General features: G+C 41.6%; 1 protein-coding gene across 2 annotated transcripts in view; it reads left to right on the plus strand.

The window, feature by feature from the left end:
- Positions 1–2,258: 2,258 nt before the first annotated feature.
- The window catches only part of immp2l (inner mitochondrial membrane peptidase subunit 2), a 150,172-nt gene continuing 129,643 nt past the window's right edge, over positions 2,259–22,787 (plus strand). Inside the window, exon 1 of one of the 2 annotated variants that reach the window (XM_029634824.2) lies at positions 2,259–2,385. In XM_029634824.2, the coding sequence (XP_029490684.2) occupies positions 2,281–2,385 (105 nt within the window). In that variant the 5' untranslated portion in view covers positions 2,259–2,280. Of the gene's footprint in view, positions 2,386–11,657; positions 11,909–22,787 lie in introns of those variants that run through there. The other variant, XM_029634823.2, reaches the window with a different exon arrangement.

Genomic DNA, 22,787 nt, shown 5'->3' on the forward strand with positions numbered 1-22,787 from the left:
TACATATAAATTCACATTTGGAGAAGATAAGTGCATGCATGATGGCCCCATTTAACACTGTGCTGCTTATCGACCCTCTAGTCTATTCGACTATGAGTGACTTGTTTCTCAGGCTAATGCTGAGCGTATTAATATGTTTACATCTACACACGCAACCAACAACTGGAAAGTAATTGATTACTTTCTTTGTAAACAGCTCTTCTGTTGTGTTCAGAGGGTAAGTTGAGCAGCACATCTTCTATGGGAACATTGGTTGGCTTCAGTGTGCACTTTGTGCCATTTGCCAAGTTTAAATCATTGAGTCACATCGCCATTCACTCAAATGAGTTGAATACTTAATGTATTCCCGTAAGCCATCTATAGCGGACTTCATTCATTACATAATGTTTTCATATTGTGTTAAATGCTTAGTTCTGTGATACACACATGAAGATGTCTAGATGACAGCTTGCTATTATAATTCATGTCATGTGGAGGCATAGAGAAGTCTTTGATACAGTAAATAAACAGTATATATGGAACTATTCGTAGAGTGTGTAGCTCAAGCCGTTGGCACTCTCCCTGTTACCTATTTCCAGGTGACCCTCAATAAAAAAAAAAATATTCTGAACATTAATTGAGAAAATAATATCGTTCCCTGTAGATACCAACTCTACACTGTTGTGCGGTGTTCATAGAATCAGGGAAGACTCATGTCTGTACTGACCTTGCCTTTGGTAGCTCTGTGTCGAGATGATGTTCACCCTGCAGCTACTCCAGCACGATCAAAGACAACCGATATGAGAATCTGATAGGCTCTCCAACTGTAGAGCATCCTCCAGCTTTTATTCATCCATTCCTAACCAATAACCGATAAGCCAATAAGCCTGTGAATGAGGAGATATTGTAGCCAACACCCAATTTATCTTCATAGGCCATTTAAGACATTCGGCTGAGGGTACAGTATGTTCTGTCCCAAAAGAGATAAGAATGATAGTGTCCAAGAATCTGTCAGAGGACATTTGTCACTGCCCTTTATCACTAAACTTAATCGAATGCTCAACAAGATTCAGGGCTGAATCTCCAACGAGGAGAAAAGTTACCTGCTCTAGCTATTAATTGGCACATAATTGGCACATTTACTTCTGCATACTTCATTAAATACTTTCGTTATCGCCCGTTTCCCCTCACAGTTAAGAAGTTCTTATTTGACACCCAGGCCTCCAATACTGTAGCTGTGAGGCTCAATTTCTCATCTTAAATGGTTTAAGGAGTCAGGATAAAAGTGCTGTGTGAGTAATAATTCACTCCTTTTGTATTTCCATAGCTCTAAGCATGTGAATGAGAAGATATTGTAGCCAACACTCAATTTATCTTCATAGGCCATTTAAGACATTCAGCTGAGAGTACAGTTTGTTCTGTCCCAAAAGAGATAAGAATGATAGTGTCCTGTTCTGAGCTCTCTTCAATCGGTTCCTTTTATTAAACCCATAAGTATCTGCCCAAATTAGAGCACCACTAGTTCAAAAGTTTTTGATAACTTTCTATCAATAGAAAACACAAAAATCAGTATGTTTGTAGATTCACGAATACAACAATACATTCTAGGGTTTATACATGTTAAAGCTTCACTGCATACTGTAACTCTCTGTGTACAGGTGTTTTTGGATTTGGTCTTTGATTTGTAGATATATCTCTTTTATTTGTAGATTTGAACACGATTTCTCATAAACCCCGTTCTCATAGGTAGTTTTGCTGAGGCCCAATGCAGCCATTTTTATCTCAATATCAAATCATTTCTGGGTAACAATTAAGTACCCTACTGTGATTGTTTTCAATTAAAATGGTTTTAAAAAAAATGCTTCTTAGCAAAGAGCAAATTCTCAAACAAGAATTTAGCTAGGACTGTCTGGGAGGGGTCTGAGAGAGGGGAAACCTGAAAACTAGCTGTTATTGGCAGAGAGGTTTGGAACTCTCTTTCTTATTGGTCTATTAACTAATTTACAGCCTGGTGACGTCACCAGCAGGCCAAAACCAAAACCCACCAAAACAGGCGGAAATTTCAGGTGGTCTTTTCAAACAGCTCTTACACTAAAGGGCATTATCATAATTTCACAATATTATTTCAACCTTGTAGTGTGGAAATGTATATAAAACACAAGAAAATCAGGTTTTTGACAGCACTGGGCCTTTAATATAAAGGAGAAAAGATGAATTTGTATGATAAGATCAAGCACCCATATATGAAGTAAAGTCAACATAGCAGCCTACTGGGGGGGCAACAGAGGAGACGGAAATAAAATGCCATGCACAAAACTAAATGGACTCTCGCTAGGACCTGGAGGAGTGCTGGTGGGTGTTCCAGAAGTGACAGAAAGGAGAACGAGCACGGAAGTCAAATATCTGGTAGGTGAAATGAATGTAGGCTGCAGTTGAGTGAGAACGACAGATTTTAAGGGGAATCGAAAGTATCAAAGAGAAGGAAATTGGTTATATTTTCCCCTGTTTTAGTAGTAGGAGATTGGCGTGGTTTGCTTTCAATGCACATTGAGAGCTAGTGCACGCGTGAATCTTGGCTGGCTAGCTAGCTAGCTAACGTGACATAATCCGTGCAGTGATGAGGTCGCGAGGTTGGTTTATTTCAAACATGTGGCACAAATATATGAAATAACTATTTATATTTATTTGTAACAAACTGTCATGCTTTTGCCCCGAAGCTGTCATCGGTATTCAAAAGTATGTTACACACATGTTGTGTACGGTGCTGCAGACCAAGACAGGGCACATTGTTTACCATCGGAGAGTTTAACGTTACCCACCTACACAAATTAAAGTCAATTATGCATGTTATTATATTTTCACAATCAAATGCAAATAGCACGTGATGGCAATGTTGTGGTCACTACTCAATGAATGCCATTCCCAGTTTCCCATGACAACAACATTGAATAGTGTACTTGTTTTTTTTCCTGATAAGGTCAACGTGATCAATTTCATTATATAAAAAAACCCAAGGTACTCTAAATACTAAAATGCCCTTATTGCAGTAGTGTAGCATAAAAAACGCACCAGTGGTGGGTGAGCATCTAGCCGATTAAACTCAACTCCACGATTTATGATGGACTAGTGCGGTGACTAGTGTGGGCGAACTGGAGTTCCGAATCAAATCCCATTGTATTGGTCGCATACACATATTCAGTAGATCAATTGCCGGTGTAGCGAAATGGTTGTGTGCCTAGCTTCAGCCGTGCACTAATATGTAACAATACACACAAATCTAAAAAGTAAAAAATATTAGGATGAGCAATGTCCGGAGTGTGTGTGTATCTACCGAATTGATAGACAATCTGAAGAGTAGTATACAGTGCCTTCGGAAAGTATTCAGACACCTCTACTTTTTCTACATTTTGTTATGTTACAGCCGTATTCTAAAATGGATTAAAAAAAACTTTAAAAAACTCAACCATCTACACAATACCCCATAATGATAAAGCAAAACAGTTTTTTAAAACATTTTTGGCAAATTTATTAAAAATTTAAAAAACATACCTTATTTACATATGTATTCAGACCCTTTGCTATGAGACTCGAAATTCAACTCCGGTGCATCCTGTTTCCATTGATCATCCTTGAGATGTTTCTACAACTTGATTGGAGTCCACCTGTGGTAAATTCAATTGATTGGACATGATTTGGAAAGGCACACACTTGTCTATGAGGTGCCATAGTTGACAGTGCATGTCAGAGCAAAAACCAAGCCATGAGGTTGAAGGAATTGTCCGTAGAGCTCTGAGACAGGATTGTGTCGAGGCACAGATCTGGGGAATGGTACCAAAACAATTCTGCAGCATTGAAGGTCTCCAAGAACACAGTGGCCTACTTCATTCTTAAATGGAAGAAGTTTGAAACCACAAGACTCTTCCTAGAGCTGGCCGCCCGGCCAAACTGAGCAATCGGGGGAGAAGGGCCAGAACTCGATGGTCACTCTGACAGAGTTCTGGAGTTCCTCTGTGGAGATGGGAGAACCTTCCAGAAGGACAACCATCTCTGCTGCACTCCACCAATCAGGCCTTTATAGTTGACCGGCCAGATGGAAGCCACTCCTCAGTAAAAGGCACATGACAGTCCACTTGGAGTTTGCCAAAAGGCACCTAAATACTCTCAGACCATGAGAAACAAGATTCTCTGGTCTGATGAAACCAAGATTAAACTATTTGACCTGAATACCAAGCATCACATCTGGAGGAAACCTGGCACCATCCCTACGGTGAAGCATGGTGGTGGCAGCATCATCCTGTGGGAATGTTTTTCAGAGGCAGAGACTGGGAGACTAGTCAGGATCGAGGCAAAGATAAAGTATAGAGAGATCCTTGATGAAAACTTGCTCCAGAGTGCTCAGGACCTCAGACTTGGGCGAAGGTTCACCTTCCAACAGGACAACGACGCTAAGCACACAGGCAAGACAACACAGGAGTGTCTTCGGGACAAGTCTCTAAATGTCCTTGAGTGGCCCAGCCAGAGCCCGGACTTGAACCTGAACTCTCAAAATGCAGGTGTGCCAAGCTTGTAGAGTCAAACCCAAGAAGGCTTGAGGCTGTAATCGCTGCCAAAGTTTTCTTCAATGAAGTACTGAGTACGTTTGGCATTATGGGGTATTGTGTGTAGATTGAGGGACAAAAAATGTATATAATCCATTTTAGAATAAGGCTGTACCGTAACAATATGAAAAAGTGAAGGGGTCTGAATACTTTCCGAAGGCACTATGTACAGCAATAGTTAAATAGGATAGGCCTTGACTAGAATACAGTATATATATATATATATATATATATATATATATATGAAGTGGGTAAAACAGTATGTGACATTATTAAAGTGACCAGTGTTCCATGACTATGTACATAGGGCAGCAGCCTCTATGGTGCATGTTAGAGTTAATTGGGTGGTAGCCGGCTAGTGACAGTGACTAAAGTTCGAGGCAGGGTACTGGGCGGAGGCAGGCGAGTGGTGACTATTTAACAGTCTTGGTCCCTGCTTTGATGCACCTGTACTCACCTCGCTTTTTGGATTGTAGCGGGCTGAACCGGTCTTGGCTCGGGTGGCTGAGGTTCTTGATAATCATCTAGGCCTTCCAACATCATAATTACACACAACATTGTTCTGTGTAATTGGTGGCTATTCTTTGGGTGCTACAATCAGTCATTTTTGATTAAAAACGTAATTTTATGTGACATCGGAGATCCAGTCTGCCCACACTAGTCGCCGCTCAACTCCATTGTAAATCGTTGAGTTTTTAATCGGCTAGTAAACATCATGCAATGATAAAGTGGGCTAATTCACAAGAAAGTATTTATGTGCCTGGCCCCTGCAGCAAACAATCAGATTGTTTTCTCTGGCATTATTTCCCTGCTGCATCAATAATGACTGAGGGTACATTTGTGACCGACCGACTCGATTCGGTCTTACATTGGATAAAAGTAGTAACTCAGAGCTAGAAAATGGTATATCATACACTACAGTTGAGGAACAATTGGAAAGTAATTCTGATTTTGAAAGTTGATAAACTTGTAACCCCACTTTTGAGAAAATGGCCTTGAATGTTTCGGTACACCTACTGGAGAGCTCTTCGTTGTCTACACCTATTCAGCATCGTTTACACCTTCTTAAGCCTTAGCCCCACCCATCTCTTTAAGGATTCACATGTGAGGCCATGTGGTAAACACATGCTACATCAAATAAAATCTATGTTTATTTGTCACATGCACAGGATACAGAAGGTACTTTATGTTACAGTGAAGTGGTTACTTGCATAGTAGCAATATCATAAACAGAAAGTGTCCAGATAAATATTTGATCATTATTAGATGACGCTTACCCGATACACTTGTCTAAATTGATGGGTCATGTGAAAGAAATGCTATAACCCCCCTACCACGTCTAGCTAAGTGGATGTGTCACTATTGTCTAGACATGTACACGTTCATGAAATACAATAGATGGCCGTAATCATCCCCAGACACACATGGCTAATTTGATGGGTCATGTAATAATCTGGCCAAAGTGGTCTTTTGTTTAGACATGTAGCTAGCTAGCTAAACAATAAACCGGCATAATCCCAACTCATACTACTACCAATACAACATGATCATAGCTGTAGTAGGAATCTACAGGTAGCTAAAGCTAACAAACTAGGTTCAATGTTAGCTAGCTAATATTAGGCTATAATTAGCAATGCAAATGGTTTCTGATTCAAATAATATTACTACACAGATCATACACATAACGTTAGCTAGTGAGGCAGCAAGCTAACGTCTGCTAGCTATCTAACAGTAAGCTTTAATTTGGAATAAAAATGACTTTCTCACAAAACTTGAAACTTCTATCTGAAAGTGGAGCTAGACTCTTACCCGTATACAGTGGGGCAAAAAAGTATTTAGTCAGCCCCCAATTGTGCAAGTTCTCCCACTTAAAAAGATGAGAGAGGCCTGTAATTTTCATCATAGGTACACTTCAACTATGACAGACAAAATGAGAAAATAAAATCCAGAAAATCACATTGTAGGATTTTTAATGAATTTATTTGCAAATTAGGGTGGAAAATAAGTATTTGGTCACCTACAAACAAGCAAGATTTCTGGCTCTCACAGACCTGTAACTTCTTCTTTAAGAGGCTCCTCTGTCCTCCACTCGTTACCTGTATTAATGGCACCTGTTTGAACTTGTTATCAGTATAAAATACACCTGTCCACAACCTCAAACAGTCACACTCCAAACTCCACTATGGCCAAGACCAAAGAGCTGTCAAAGGACACCAGAAACAAAATTGTAGACCTGCACCAGGCTGGGAAGACTGAATCTGCAATAGGTAAGCAGCTTGGTTTGAAGAAATCAACTGTGGGAGCAATTATTAGGAAATGGAAGACATACAAGACCACTGATAATCTCCCTCGATCTGGGGCTCTACATTTTGACCCCACGGGGTGAGATCTTGCGATCACAAGAACGGTGAGCAGAAATCACAGAACCACACCGGGGGACCTAGTGAATGACCTGCAGAGAGCTGGGACCAAAGTAACAAAGCCTACCATCAGTAACACACTACGCCGCCAGGGACTCAAATCCTGCAGCGCCAGACGTGTCCCCCTGCTTAAGCCAGTACATGTCCAGGCCCATCTGAAGTTTGCTAGAGAGCATTTGGATGATCCAGAAGAAGATTGGGATAATTTCATATGGTCAGATGAATCCAAAATAGAACTTTTTGGTAAAAACTCAACTCGTCTTGTTTGGAGGACAAAGAATGCTGAGTTGCATCCAAAGAACACCATACCTACTGTGAAGCATGGGGGTGGAAACATCATGCTTTGGGGCTGTTTTTCTGGAAAGGGACCAGGACGACTGATCCGTCTAAAGGAAAGAATGAATGGGGCCATGTATCGTGAGATTTTGAGTGAAAACCTCCTTCCATCAGCAAGGACATTGAAGATGAAACGTGGCTGGGTCTTTCAGCATGACATTGATCCCAAACACACCGCCCGGGCAACGAAGGAGTGGCTTTGTAAGAAACATTTCAAGGTCCTGGAGTGGCCTAGCCAGTCTCCAGATCTCAACCCCATAGAAAATCTTTGGAGGGAGTTGAAAGTCCGTGTTGCCCAGCAACAGCCCCAAAACATCACTGCTCTAGAGGAGATCTGCATGGGGGAATGGGCCAAAATACCAGCAACAGTGTGTGAAAACCTTGTGAAGAGTTACAGAAAACGTTTGACCTCTGTCATTGCCAACAAAGGGTATACAACAAGTATTGAGAAACTTTTGTTATTGACCAAATACTTATTTTCCACCCTAATTTGCAAATAAATTCATTAAAAATCCTACAATGTGATTTTCAGGATTTTTTTTTTAGTTGAAGTGTACCTATGATGAAAATTACAGTCCTCTCATCTTTTTAAGTGGGAGAACTTGCACAATTGGTGGCTGACTAAATACGTTTTTGCCCCACTGTACATGTTGGAACACTTCCTGGCAGACTGGAACAATTCGTTTGTAGTAACATCTTGTTTGGCCAGCACTGTGTCAAGTCACTCTGCTACACACTGACCTTGGTGTGTGCAGAAAGTAGCCCATCAGTTTTTCCAACTGATCTATCTAAAGCGTCTGTTCAATTTAGGGCATTAATATTGAGAAAAGTAGCAAAACATTTGTAGTTCTCGATGGCTAACGTTATATCTTTCAAAAACAGCGTGATAGAAAGGACTGTCAACACATACTGAACTGCTCACGTTCTAGACCGACGCATGCTACATGGCAGACCAATCCAAACTCCTCTCCCAGCATGTCCAGCCCATCTATTATCTCAGCCAATCATGGCTAGTAGGAAGGTTCCTGTCTTTTTCTGTGGCTAAACCAACTAGGCTCTTAATTTAACAATTTTCTTCGTATTTATGAATGGAATACAAGGTTGTTATTAAAGCACATGAAAGTTCACATGTTGCAGAAGGCAATTCTGGCAAAAAACACATTTTTATTAATTTTTTTGTTGTTTACGTTCAAATGCCGCTCCTGTGAAGTAGTGACGTGCGACATACACCTAGTTTCCTAAAACGAGTCACATTTGATTTATTCTACACTTTTGAGTGGCATTTACAGTATTATGTCTAAAAAAATAAGTAGGCTATACCCTTCATAGTGATTAGCCTACATTTGGCACTGACCTCAAACTCCCCATTGAATGCCCAAGGTATCAGAAGCTGGGATTTGTTGTAATGCTCATTCCAGGTGCAGGCAGACAGTGAGTCTGATGTTCTGCTTGAGAGACAAATCCCATTTGTGGGCCTGGGCAGTACCCATGATCTCAATTAATCACCTTAGTTTTGGCTGAGCGACCATGGTCCTGCCCTACATCACACCAGGCTGCTCGGTGTCTGGAGGAGATGAATAAACAGTGATTAGGTTAAAGGGATTAGTCGGTGTACAACTTATTTTATACAACCGTTTGAAGACTATACCACTGAAGACTATACCACCACCCAGCCTAACTACTCAAACTAGATTGTAATACAGTATATGAATCACAAATGAAAAAAAGATTGATTAAATATATGGCGTCAGCAAAGCAGACATTCCCCCCCTTCTTCGGGGAACGATACATACATCTGCCATGCACCATTTCACACAGCTTGCTGTGTGGACTGGCCACATGGACCCTGCCTGCTGAGCAGAGCGATAGTGGTAGTCACAGACGGAGGCAGTGAGGTGCTACTTCTCCATCTGCGGGGGACTCTTGTCTTTAATTAAGCACTCATCAGGAAAAGTCTATCTACTGCTCGCTGGCTGGCTCTGTGGTGTGCTGTCTCTCTCTCTCTCTGGGGTCTCATGGAAAAAAAGGGTCTCTCATATTGATAATGGGATTCTCTAATTGGTGCTTTAGTCCTGTAGTTGGTGAAAAGATGGAGAGAGAAATAGTTGGTGTTTTTGAGCACACTGGACAAAGTTGACTATTTTGTTGCTTGTTATAAGGCTGTTTCTTTCGGTGTAGTCCATGCAGAGTCTGAACCCACTGAACCTTTCAGGACTGGTGAGATGGGCTAACTGACGACAGGCCTGGTTGTGGTGAGATTTGCATGGCAAGCTCTCAGACCAATGTTTCGCTTCCTTTAGACTATATGGGCGGCAGGTAGCTTAGTGGTTAAGAGCATCGGGCCAGTAGCTTAGCGGTTGAGTGTTGGGCCAGTAACTGAAAGATGCCATTCTGCCCTTGAGCAAGGCAGTTAACCCCGAACAACAACTGCTCCCCGATGACATCGGTTAAGGCAGGCGCCCCGCACCTCTCTGATTCAGAGGTTGGGTTAAATGCGGAAGACACATTTTGATTGAATGCATTCAGTTGTGCAACATACTAGGTATTCCCTTTCCCCTTACTAGCTAGGCGCCTAGCTCTGTTGCCCTCACTCCCCCACATGACAATGGTGATTAATGATTTCAAATGTGTTGCTGTCTGAAGCTCTGAATGTTGCTTCAGGGGTCTTAAACATCTAGAAAAATACTGTCTTCATAGCCGATTTACCAAATAGTTACCGTTTTTATTTTTCGGAAGTTTAGTATTTTTGTAAGCCATTACATTTGGAACTTTGGGATCCCAGAGGCATGCTAATACCCATGATTACAGTGCTCTAGTAATGGGGCAGTGGTCTGCTTGTTACATCTATGCATCTTCATCTGTGTATTCACGAGTGTTCTCTTGACGAAACTGCTTGAGCCTTAGCTAAAACAAACCAGAGACGAGCAGTGATTGCAGCCCTACGTGTGTTCGAGGTCATCTGTTTATGCTGTGCTCCAAAAGTGTACTTTTCCCAGTGCAACATACTGTAGGCATGGCTTCGTGAGAGAGCAGCTGGTACTTGGCTCGATTGTTTTGCTTCTAGGTAGGCTACTGACTTCATCTCTCGCATCAGTGTTCGTTTGCTGATATTCCTGTAGCCTAAATGTCATCCAAAGAAATGATCAATCGTTGAGGTTATTTGATCTTACAGCATTCATTTACCTACATTTCATTGATTCTGAAGTTTGATCCATTGCTCAGTATTATGCATGGTCTTGACATGGTAAAGCCTTGGTTGGTACCCTGCCCTTTTCTCCAGTTCATTCTGTTGCCACAGCCGAGCTATGGCTTTTTTTCAAGGTCTAATCAAGCCCCTTCTCCGGGTCATGGGTTTTGTGGAGATTGGAGTGCTCCCCCGTAAAGCTGGGGAGAAATGCTGCGACGGCAGAACTGCAGAGAGTTTGGGGGGAAAGCTAGTGACGTCTGGCTGTAATCAGTATCCCTCGGTGCCTTAGTGTATCATCCCTGGTGGATTTATTGGTCTGAAATGCCTTTCCTGTGTGAACATTACTCATTGGCTGATATGATACACGGAGCCCTGGAAATCCAATTGTAGAAAAATAGAACTCATCATTTGATGTAGGGTAGAGACAATGGGGAAAACACAGCAACAACAGATCTACTTTCTCATGCATCTGAATATGGGGCCTTTGTGAAATGCGTTTGTTGTGTGTGCGCCCAATGATTTTTATGGTTAAATTCGTTCCAAACCGTAAAATGATGTGACCAACGGAATATACTGTGCATGGAACAGAAATGTTACAAAAATAGCTTTTTAAAAAAAAAAAATGTTAATGAGATAATAGTGAGCCTATCATCTCATATTATTGAACATGCAACTACTGTAGCCTGGTTGCCATCTCTGTTCAGCTGTTACATTCCACTCATTTAAAATGACAGGAGTGGCAAGAAGTGGAATGTTAGCTGTCGTCTGGGGACCAGTCTTTTTAACTATGTAATGAAGCAGCAGGGGTTTGAACCAAAATGATTTTCCAATCGTTTCATTCTGAACAGAGCCATTTTTGTTGTTGTTGTTGTTCCGTTCCACTGTTCCAACCAGCAAATTACAGTTCTGAACCCGTTCGAACGGTTTATATCGTTCCTTTCTAAACCTCTGAAATTGGCACTTACATTTTTTTTTATTTAGCTCTACACTAAATGACTTCACCAATGGATAGAGCAGCTTGCTATGGAGTGGGCAAGTGTAGTGTAAGATGCAACAAAAACTTTGCGGGTGAAGAGAGAATGCTGGGCTTGAAGAGTTGGGCATCTTGTTGTTATAACATGCATTATCTGAACAAAGCCCACAGAATTATACCTACGAAAGAGCGGCCTCTATGAAGGAACTTCAGTGATGACTCTTCAACGGCTCAGACACGAGACGTTATGCGGCAGGGACTCCAGACAATCACGGATTACAAAGGGAAAACCAGCCATGTCGTGGACACCGACGTCTTGCTCCCGGACAAGCTAAACACCTGCTTTGAGGATAACACAGTGCCACCAACACGGGCCACTCCAGAGGCCTGTGAGCTCTTGTTCTCCGTGGCCGACGTGAGTAAGACATTTAAGGCTGCCGGCCCAGACAGCACTTTTTTTTTTTTGTCCATTTAAAATAACATCAAATTGATCAGAAATACATTGTAGATATGGTTAATGTTGTAAATGACTATTGTAGCTGGAAACTAGAGGTAGTCTGATTTAATCGGAATGGCCGATTTAATTAGGGCCGATTTCACGTTTTCATAACAATCGGAATGCAGTAAGCCAAGGTAAGTTGCTAGCTAGAATTAAACTTATCTTATAAAAAACAATCATTCAATCAATCATAATCGCAAGTTAACTACACATGGTTGATGATATTACTAGTTTATCTAGCGTGTCCTGCGTTGCATATAATCGATGCGGTGCGTATCGTTGCTCCAATTTGAACCTAACCATAAACATCAATGCCTTTCTTAAAATCAATACACAGAAGTATATCTTTTTAAACCTGCATATTTAGCTAAAAGAAATCCAGGTTAGCAGGCAATATTAACCAGGTTGTCACTTCTCTTGCATTCATTGCACACAGAGTCAGTGTATATGCAACAGTTTGGGCTGCGTAATTTGCCGGAATTTTACATAATTATGACATAACATTGAAGGTTGTGCAATGTAACATGAGTATTTAGATTTATGGATGCCAACCGTTAGATAAAACATGGAACGGTTCCGTATTTCACTGAAAGAATAAACGTCTTGTTTTCGAGATGATAGTTTCCGGATTCTACCATATTAATGACCTACGGCTCGCATTTCTGTGTGTTATCATGTTATAACTAAGTCTATGATTTGATAGAGCACTCTGACTGACTGGTGGTAGGCAGCAGCAGGCTCGTAAGCATTCATTCCAACAGCACTTTCGTGCGTTTGTCAGCAGCTGTTTATGACTTCAAGCCTATCAACTCCCGGGATTAGGCTGGTGTAACCGATGTGAAATGGCTAGCTAGTTAGCGGGATGCGCGCTAATAGTGTTTCAAACGTCACTCGCTCTGAGACTTGGAGTTGTTGTTCACCTTGCTCTGCAAGGGCCGCGGCTTTTGTGGAGCGATGGGTAACGCTGCTTTGAGGGTGGCTGTTGTCGTTGTGTTCCTGGTTCGAGCCCAGGTAGGAGCGAGGAGAGGGACGGAAGCTATACTGTTACACTGGCAATACTATAGTGCCTATAAGAACATCCAATAGTCAAAGGTATATGAAATACAAATGGTATTGAGAGAAATAGTCCTATAATGCCTATAATAACTACATCCTAAAACTTCTTACCTGGGAATATTGAAGTCTCATGTTAAAAGGAACCACCAGCTTTCATATGTTCTCATATTCTGAGCAAGGAACTTAAATGTTAGCTTTCTTACATGGCAATAAATTGCACTTTTACTTTCTTCTCCAACACTTTGTTTTTGCATTATTTAAACCAAATTGAACATGTTTCATTATTTTTTTTAGGCTAAATTGATTTTATTGATGTATTATATTAAATTAAGTTAAAATAAGTGTTCATTCAGTATTGTTGTAATTGTCATTATTACAAATTTAAAAAATAGATTAATCGGTATCGGCTTTTGGGGGGGGGTTCTCCAATAATCGGTATCGGCGTTGAAAAATAATAATCGGTCAACCTCTACTGGAAACGGCTGATTTTATTTATGGCCCATGATCAGCAACCATCACTCCTGTGTTCCAATGGCATACTGTATTAGCTAATCCAAGTTGATAACTTTCAAAGGCTAATTGATCATTAGAAAACCCTTTTGCAATTATGTTAGCATAGCTGAAAACTGTGGTGCTGATTTAAAGAAACAATACAACTGGCCTTCTTTAGACTAGCTGAGTATCTGGAGCATCAGCAGTTGTGCATTCGATTACAGGCTCAAAATGGGCAGAAACAAAGAACTTTCTTCTGAAACTCGTCAGTCTATTCTTGTTCTGAGAAAGGAAAGCTGTTCCATGTGAGAAATTGCCAAGAAACTGAATATCTTGTACAACGCTGTGTACTACTCCCTTCACAGAACAGTGCAAACTGTCTCTAACCAGAATAGAAAGAGGAGTGGGAGGCCCAGTGCACAACTGAGCAAGTGGACAACTACATTAGAGTGTCTAGTTTGAGAAACAGACGCCTCACAAGTCCTCAACTGGCAGGTTCTTTAAATAGTACCCGCAAAACAACAATCTCAATGTCAACAGTGAAGAGGTGACTTCGGGATGCTGGCCTTCTAGGCAGAGTTGTAAAGAAAAAGCCAAATCTCAGACTGGCCAATAAAAGAAAAGATGGGCAAAAGAACACGGACACTGGATAGAGGAAGATTGGAAAAAAGTTTTATGGACCGACAAATTTAAGTTTGTGTTCGGATCACAAAGAAGAACATTTGGAAGATGCAGAAAAAATGAAAAGATGCTGGAGATTGACGCCATCTGTCAAGCATGGTGGAGGCAATGTGATGTGGTCTGGGGGTGCTTTGGTGGTGGGAAAGTGGGAGATGTGTACAGTGTAAAAGGGATCTTGAAGAAGGAAGGCTATCACTCCATTTTGCAACGCCATACCACACCCTGTGGACTGTGCCTAATTGGAGCCAATTTGCTCCTACAACAAGACAATGACCCAAAGCACAGCTCCAAACTATGCAAGAACTATTTAGGGAAGAAGCAGTCAGCTGGTATTCTGTCTATAATGGAGTGGCCAACACAGTCACCGGATCTCAACCCTATTGAGCTGTTGTGGGAGCAGCTTGACCACATGGTACGTAAGAAGTGCCCATCAAGCCAATCCAACTTGTGGGAGGAGCTTCAGGAAGCATGGGATGAAATCTCTTCAGATTACCTCAACAAATTGACAACTAGAATGTCAAAAGGTCTGCAAGGCTGTAATTGCTGCAAATGGAGGATTCTTTGACAAAAGCAAAGTTTGAAGGACAATTATCATTTAAATAATGTTAACATCTTGACTATATTTCCTAATCATCTTGCAACTCATTTCATGTATTTTTTTCATGGATAACAAGTACATTTCTAAGTGACCACAAAACCTTTGAACGGTAGTGTACATGGAACACTGGTCACTTTAATAATACTATAAAACATACTGTTTTATAGGGCTGACCTCATTTACTCAACCGGTCGATTGTTTGGTCGATTGGCTGTTTGACCAAGATTTTCTTTAGTCGAGCAGTGGCAAAAATATCTATTAAAAAAAAAATATATGGCACACGAGACACCTGATTCATGCCTCTCTGATTGGACTAATCCATTGCGGAGGCTGCGGAGATGGCACACCAGTATCACCAGTAGTACATTTGAAAGTTAATTACCATCATTTGTAATCTACAATGTTTGGTTACGGTAATTTCTGTTAATGCATTCAATATTATATTAATATGGGGGCGCTGGTGAGCAGCAACATGTGAAGACACGTTTTCTCCGTGCTCCTGTCTAGGGAGAACAATGAACTATTAATACTTGACCAACACCTTTCCTACCGTGTTAATTTTGTAACATTTAATTAGGAATCAAACCCAACTCACTTTTTTCCTGACATTTGTGGTGGAAATGACCAGATTATGTTATAATGCTATTATTGCATCTATCGGTTAGTTTATGCAACAGAATAAAGGGTTGGTAGAAGGCTCACCTGTGTGTGTTCTACTGAGGATGGGCCTCTGGGAGGTAACACTGACAGGAGATTTACCATGTCTTTTGGGTGATAAAACCTAAAGAGGCCGCATTCCAGAGCATGAGTTAATGTTTCTGTTCCAAATGGTACCAGGGAGAGAGAACTGTTTTTACAGCAGATACGGTCTGCTGTGAATTATAAGTATCTTTCATACAAATCTTAACCTTGTGACCCATTCTATACATCTGTTGTTCGTCATGTAGGTTGAAAGGGGTGTATCTTGGCTATAAAATACCTTTTGTACTTTTGTCTCGGGGGTCTCAACGAATCATCTGAGGGTGATTCGTCGACCAGCCATCATTATCGTAGAGCACTCAATCGATTCACTTTATATGTGTGCGTTGTATCGACCTGCTCCCTTATTAATAAGTGATTCAATATTTAGTTTAACTCTGACTTGTGTTATAAATGGGTCTTTCTTCATTTCATAGTAAAGAAATTAACCACCACATATTTTTGGCCTTTTCATTGTAAAATGTCAAAACAATGACCACGAGTCACAAATGAGCAGGCCTCTACTAAAGCCTCGGGCTCACCGGATAATGACATGGACTCTGATCCTCCCCGACCTAGCCAAGGTAATGGCGGCTATCATTAAGTCTGAACAGACGTGCTGGCTAAACTTGGCGAAAAAGACCACCCATCTGAATCGCCTGGAAAGTGGCGGAAATACTTAAACCAACAAAGTGGTGACACTGAAAAAGTATCGTCAGTCATGTAGAAGAGGTCAGCCTTCAACAAGGTGAGGGGGCTCCTACATCACTGTCTGGACACCAAGTTCGGTGTTTTCTACCCAGCAGTGCTGAAGAACACTACTCCCTCCGGCAAGCAGAAGACATTCGTGGACCCAACAAGGGCTAAAGAATACATCGTCGCACACCTACAGCCACAGGAGGATAGGCGATATACGACTAACTAGCCATTTTAGGCCCATACTCTGCCCCTGACCCTACACTAGCCATGCTAATGCGATTAAGGACCAACTAGTGAACTCCTTTCTTGATTAGAAACGTGCCTCCACCCTGCTGCCAAAAAAGGACAATTATTCTTCCAGTAACTTAACGTTATGAACAATGATGTGAGAATATGTCATCATATACATACCAAGGACAATATAGTTTGAATCGTATTTTATTTATAGTACATGGCACAATTAGCTTTTACCAACTAGCTGCGGCTGGGCAGTCCCGGTGCTAGGTGGCACGGTAGAATTAGCCTAGCCACGTATACTTCCTTTTTTTATATATGCATATTGCATAAGATCCATGAGAGAACTGAGGTGGTTCCTTCCAGAATTCTTTCCCTACATTTAAACTTGATTATGTTGGCCCTGGATAGATCTCTACTGAGGTTCAGTTTAACACGGGAGTATTTTGCTCTGGTCTAGGAGAGGTAGATGCAGCCTTCCAACAGGGGGAAGGCCAGCATTGGGGTCCAAGCTTTTCTTCTGGGTATATTTTGTTTTTAGCTGTTTTTGTGTTTTATTTATATTTTTACACTGGCCATGTGATTGTACTAACATTCTTTGCTAAGTTGGGGGCTCCCAAGTGGTGCAGCGGTCTAAGGCACTGCATCTCAATGCTAGAGCCGTCACTCCAGACACCCTGGTTCGTATCCAGGCTGTATCACAACCGGCCGTGATTGAGAGTCCCATAGGGCGGCGCAAAATTGTCCCAGCGTCGTCCGGGTTTGGCCGTTGTATGCCATCATTGTAAATAAAAAATTTTTTTAATTAACTGACTTGCCTAGTTAAATAAATGTTAAATAAAGAAAAGCTTTAAAAAACAAAACAATGAATGCCTGATTCACATACTCCAGGCTCCACTTGCTTTATCAGCTGGAACTTAAAAGGAATTAACCATGTGGTCAAGCGTAGCCGAGTTTATGCTCATCTTAAGTCTTTAAGTCCGGACATTGTTTTTCTCCAAGAAACCCATCTCCGGTAGCGACCATGATAAACTAAAGAGAGGATGGGTCGACCAAATATTTCACTCCAACTGTGGTGCTGAGGCCAGAGGGGCAGCCAGGAGCCAGGAGCAATCCCACTGCTAAACAGTATTCCTTTTATCTCCAGTCCACCACTCGTACTCTAGGATTTACTTTTTCCTGCCGGACAATAGAATTCTAATAGCCAATATCACAGCATCATTATCTCAGACCATATCCCTGTCCTGCTAGATATCCGCTTTCCGGGCAGTACTGCGTCACAACGCGTGACGACTTGACCCACTACTACTATCCTGGAATTCCTTTAAAAAATACACATCTTTATACATATCAACCGCACCCCTGACGTGTCTCACTCTACTGCGTGGGAGTCGTTAAAAGCATATCTAAGGGGCCAAATTATTTCATACACAGCCTATGACGATAAACAGTACACAAAACGCTTATGGGAGCCATCTCAACTCATTCTAAATGTGGACAACAGGTATACCTCTTCTCTGACTCCTGAACTCTACAAAGAGAGACTGCTACACCAATCGGAATTTGACAATCTTTACCACTAAACAAACGGAGCAGCTTCTGTTTAAGTCGAGTCAGACATTTTATGTACAGAGAGAGAAGGCTGGCAAGTTGTTATCTCACAAGCTTCGACAATCCGCTGCTAGAGGCACCATACCTGAAGTCTGTGTTGCTTCTGATTTGAACTTCTACCAATCCCAAAGAAATCAACAATCAATTTAAGCAATTCTACTCTGCTCTTTGCTCTTCCTGACACATCTCAGATGCATTTCTAGACCATCTGGACCAACTAATACGGATGCCTGAATAAGTGATGATGAAGCTACTCTGGCAATCCAGTCCATGCAGAGCGATAAAGCCCCTGGGCCTGATGGCTTCCCCATTGAATTTGATAAACATTCTCTTCTAAACTATTCCCTATCCTCAGCTCAATGTACAATGAAACATTTTCTAGTCAGAAATGGCCCCAGACACTTACCCAGGCGACTATTTTGATTTTGCTTAAAAAGGACAAGAATCCCCTAGACTGTGGCTCATACAGGCCTATAAGCCTTTGTGCTGCGATTTTTTTATCAAATTCTCGCTAATGCCGTTTAGAGACAGTGATGCCTCATAATTAACTCTAACCAAACCAGATTTATCTCAGGTAGGCAATTTTTCTATAATATGCGGCGGCTATGTAATGTTCTTTATTCTGCCCACTCAACTCCACAGCCAGAGGTCGTCATCTCTCTTGATGCTGAGAAGGCTTTCGACTGGGTTGAGTGGGAATGTCTATTTACAATACTAGAGAGATTTGGGTTTGACCCGTCATTCCTTTCCTAGATTAAGAATTTGTACTCGTCCCCAGTGGCTTCTGTTTGCAACTACAGTGTTACCTCCAGCTACTTCCCTCTCCACAGGGGGGTCAGGCAGGGTTGCTGTTTATCCCCTTTCCTATTTGATATGGCCATTGAGTCTCTTCCCATTTCATTAGCAGGTCGCATTAATTCTGTTGATGACTGTACTACCTATGTTGTTTATACTTAAATCCCACTTTTTTGCCAAAGTCGATGTTCAAACAACTGGACAGCTACATTTCCAACTTCATTTGGAATAAGTCAAATCCACGAATGAAAAGGGTATATTTAGAGAGACCTAAGCCCGCAGGCTGACTGGGCCTTCCCAATTTTTTACACTACTACTGGCCAACAAATATATCTAAATGTGTTTATTGGGTTTCTACATTTGAAAACTAGGATGGTCCAACTTAAGCCACCATGGAGTTAGTCAAGCCTTCCAACTTCTCCTGTCTCGCTCTTGTGCTCCCCACTGCCCATGAACCTAGGCATCCATGTTCTGAATCCCATTGTCAAGAACTCCCTTAAAATCTGGTTCCAATTCCGAAAACAATTTAGCCTTAAACAAGCAAGCTGCTTCTTTTTATTACATTTTCTAAATAAATGCTGGCCTTCTATGCAGAGTTCCTCTGTCCAGTGTCTGTGTTCTTTTGCCCATCTTAATATTTTTTTTTATTGGCCAGTCTGAGATACGGCTTTTTCTTTGCAACACTGCCTAGAAGGCCAGCATCCCGGAGTCGCCTCATCACTGTTGACGCTGAGACTGGTGTTTTGCGGGTACTATTTAATGAAGCTGCCAGTTGAGGACTTGTGAGGTGTCTGTTTCTCAAACTAGACACACTTGCTCAGTTGTGCACCGGGGCCTCCCACTCTTTCTATTCTGGTTAGAGACAGTTTGCACTGTTCTGTGAAGGGAGTAGTCCACAGTGTTGTACTAGATCTTCAGTTTCTTGGCAATTTCTCACATGGAATAGCCTTCATTTCTCAGAACAAGAATAGATTGACAAGTTTCAGAAGAAAGTTCTTTGTTTCTGGACATTTTGAGCATGTAATTGAACCCACAAATGCTGATGCTCCAGATACTCAACTAGTCTAAAGATGGAGAGTTTTATTGCTTCTTTAATCAGACCAACAGTTTTCAGCTGTGCTAACATAATTGCAAAAGGGTTTTCTAATGATCAATTAGCCTTTTTAAAATGATAAACTTGGATTAGCTAACACAGTATGCCATTGGAACACAGAAGTGATGGTTGCTGATAATGTATGCCTATGTAGATATTCCATTAAAATAATCTGCCGTTTCCAGCTACAATAGTCATTTACAACATTAACAATGTCTACACTGTATTTCTGAACTAATTCATGTTATTTTAACGGACAAAATACTTACACTACTTTTGAACGGTAGTGTAAGTATTCAGACCCTTTACTCAGTACTTTGTTGAAGCACCTTTGGCAGCGATTACAGCCTTGCGTCTTCTTGGGTATGACGCTACAAGCTTGGCACATCTGTATTTAGGGAGTTTCTCCCTTCTCTGGTCACAGATGCATAAAAAAGGTAGGGGTACAGTATGGATCAGAAAACCAGCCAGTATCTGGTGTGACCACCATTTGCTTCATCTCCTTTGCATAGAGTTGATCAGGCTGTTGATTATGGCCTGTGGAATATTGTGCCACTCCTCTTCAATGGCTGTTTGACGTTGCTGGATATTGTCGGGAAATGAAACACGCTGTCATACATGTTGATCCAGACCATACCAAACATGCTCAATGGGTGACATGTATGGTGAGTATGCAGGCCATGGAGGAACTGGGACATTTTCAGCTTCCAGGAATTGTGTATAGATCCTTGCGACATGAGGTTGTGCATTATCATGCCAAAACATTAAGTTATGGCGGTGGATGAATGGCACGACAATGGACCTCAGGATCTCGTCACGGTATCTCTGTGCATTCAAATTGCCATCGATAAAATGCAATTGTGTTCGTCGTCCGCAGCTTATGCCTGCCCATACCAATACCTCTGTTCACAACGCTAACATCAGCAAACCGCTCGCCCCACAAACTGTTGCCACAAAGTTGGAAGCACAGAATCGTCTAGAATGTTACTGTATGCTGTAGCGTTAAGATTTCCCTTCACTGAAACTAAGAGGCCCATGAAGGCCATCATACTGCCAATGTTTGTCTATGGAGATTGCATGACTGTGTGACCGATTTTATACACCTGTCAGCAATCATAACTGGCACGCAGATCGGTAGAAATGGTCAGATAAATTGTAAGCATCCTCAAACGTAAAACTCACGCGCCAACTATGGTCTTTACTGTAACACCCATTAAAGAAATTGTGCAAGCGCTTGCACACACAGGTTCCATAGTTGTCCCCCCTGTGAGATTGAATGTCGCCGGCCCTGGGTTTCATGTGGCAGAGGTGAACATCTCCGTTAGAAACTTAGAAAGAGGGGAAATCTAAATATGCAACAACTAGGATGGGTTGTTAACAGGACTAGGATAATGCTTTTGGACAACGAAAGAAAGTTGATATAAAAACCAGTAGAACAGGAGAGAACATTCTGAAGAACTTTATCGGTTTCTAGCTTAGCTGTTGTTAGCTGCTGTGTGCTGCTCCACTCGGTCTCTCCCTCAGCTCCACTCAGCTCCACTGCAGCCTGCATCTGTGAGTTGCCTAGCAATGAGTCTCCACTCTGGCTTTTCATAGCTCACTCTGACTAGAGACAGAGCCGTCATTAGTTGATGTTATGCAGGCTACTTTCTAACTTTATAAACTCACTATACATTACTGTTTTGGGCAAAATAATAATTCCGGTTTTATGACTGACGAGAATTGTTTAATTCTGACACCAATTTAATTCCATGAAAGTGTGTTTGCATACTATAGACTGATAAGCACGACCTTTTACATGTATTTTTGGTGGCTAACTGACTAACGGTTAACTATTAACATCCCTAAGCTGAACAGAACAGTATGCCAGTGGAAGGGGAGGCAGTAGCAGGTGGTCAGAACTATGGTTTGTGACTACTACGATTTCCCATTGTAGACAATTCAATTGCAGTAATTCCGTTACAGATTTTTACCGATTTGGTAACAGAATTACGAGTTTTAATCATTTGTTTTAATCATTTGTAAATAAACTTGAGATCAGTAAAAGAAACTACAACTAACTACCTTGACTTGTTACTTCTGCAAAACGTTCATTATCCTCCCTCCTCATGGTTTTTGGTAAAGGAATTACCAGGCGCAAGGGAATGTTTCTTTAAAAAGTACAGACTGCAAATAATTTCTCCAAAACTGAACATAAGTGTTGATATTAGTTGGCATTATTGTGTTTTGATGTATTTCTATTGTAATCCTTTTTTTGTGTGTGTGTATTTTACCCTCTTTTTCTCGTCTCATCGCTGCAACTCCCCAATGGCCTTGGGAGGCGAAGGTCGAGTCATGCTTTGAAACATGACCCGCCTAACTGCGCTTCTTAACACCTGCCCGCTTAACCCGTAAGCCAGCCGCAGCAATGTGTTGGAGGAAAGATTGTTCAACTGACCACTGAGGTTAGCTTGCAGGCACCCGGCCCGCCACAAGGAGGCGCTAGAGCGCGATGAACCAAGTAAAGCCCTCCCGGCCAAACCCTCCCCTAACCCGGACGACGCTGGGCCAATTGTGCACCGCCCTATGCGACTCTCGATCACGGCCAATTGTGATACAGCTCGGGATCGAACCATGGTCTTTAGTGACGCCTTAGACCGCTGTGCCACTCGGGAGGCCCTAATACCGTTGAATACTTTTTCTGGTATATGTTGTCTAAGACCCATTTTCCATCTATTTGACCAGAAATCAAAGACTTAGCTTATTCCAAATTTTTGGGATGGAAAATGGTTGAAAAATGTATATATGCCTTCATTTAA

This window comes from Oncorhynchus nerka, linkage group LG25 (genome assembly GCF_034236695.1).
Source record: "Oncorhynchus nerka isolate Pitt River linkage group LG25, Oner_Uvic_2.0, whole genome shotgun sequence".
NCBI lineage: Eukaryota > Metazoa > Chordata > Actinopteri > Salmoniformes > Salmonidae > Oncorhynchus > Oncorhynchus nerka.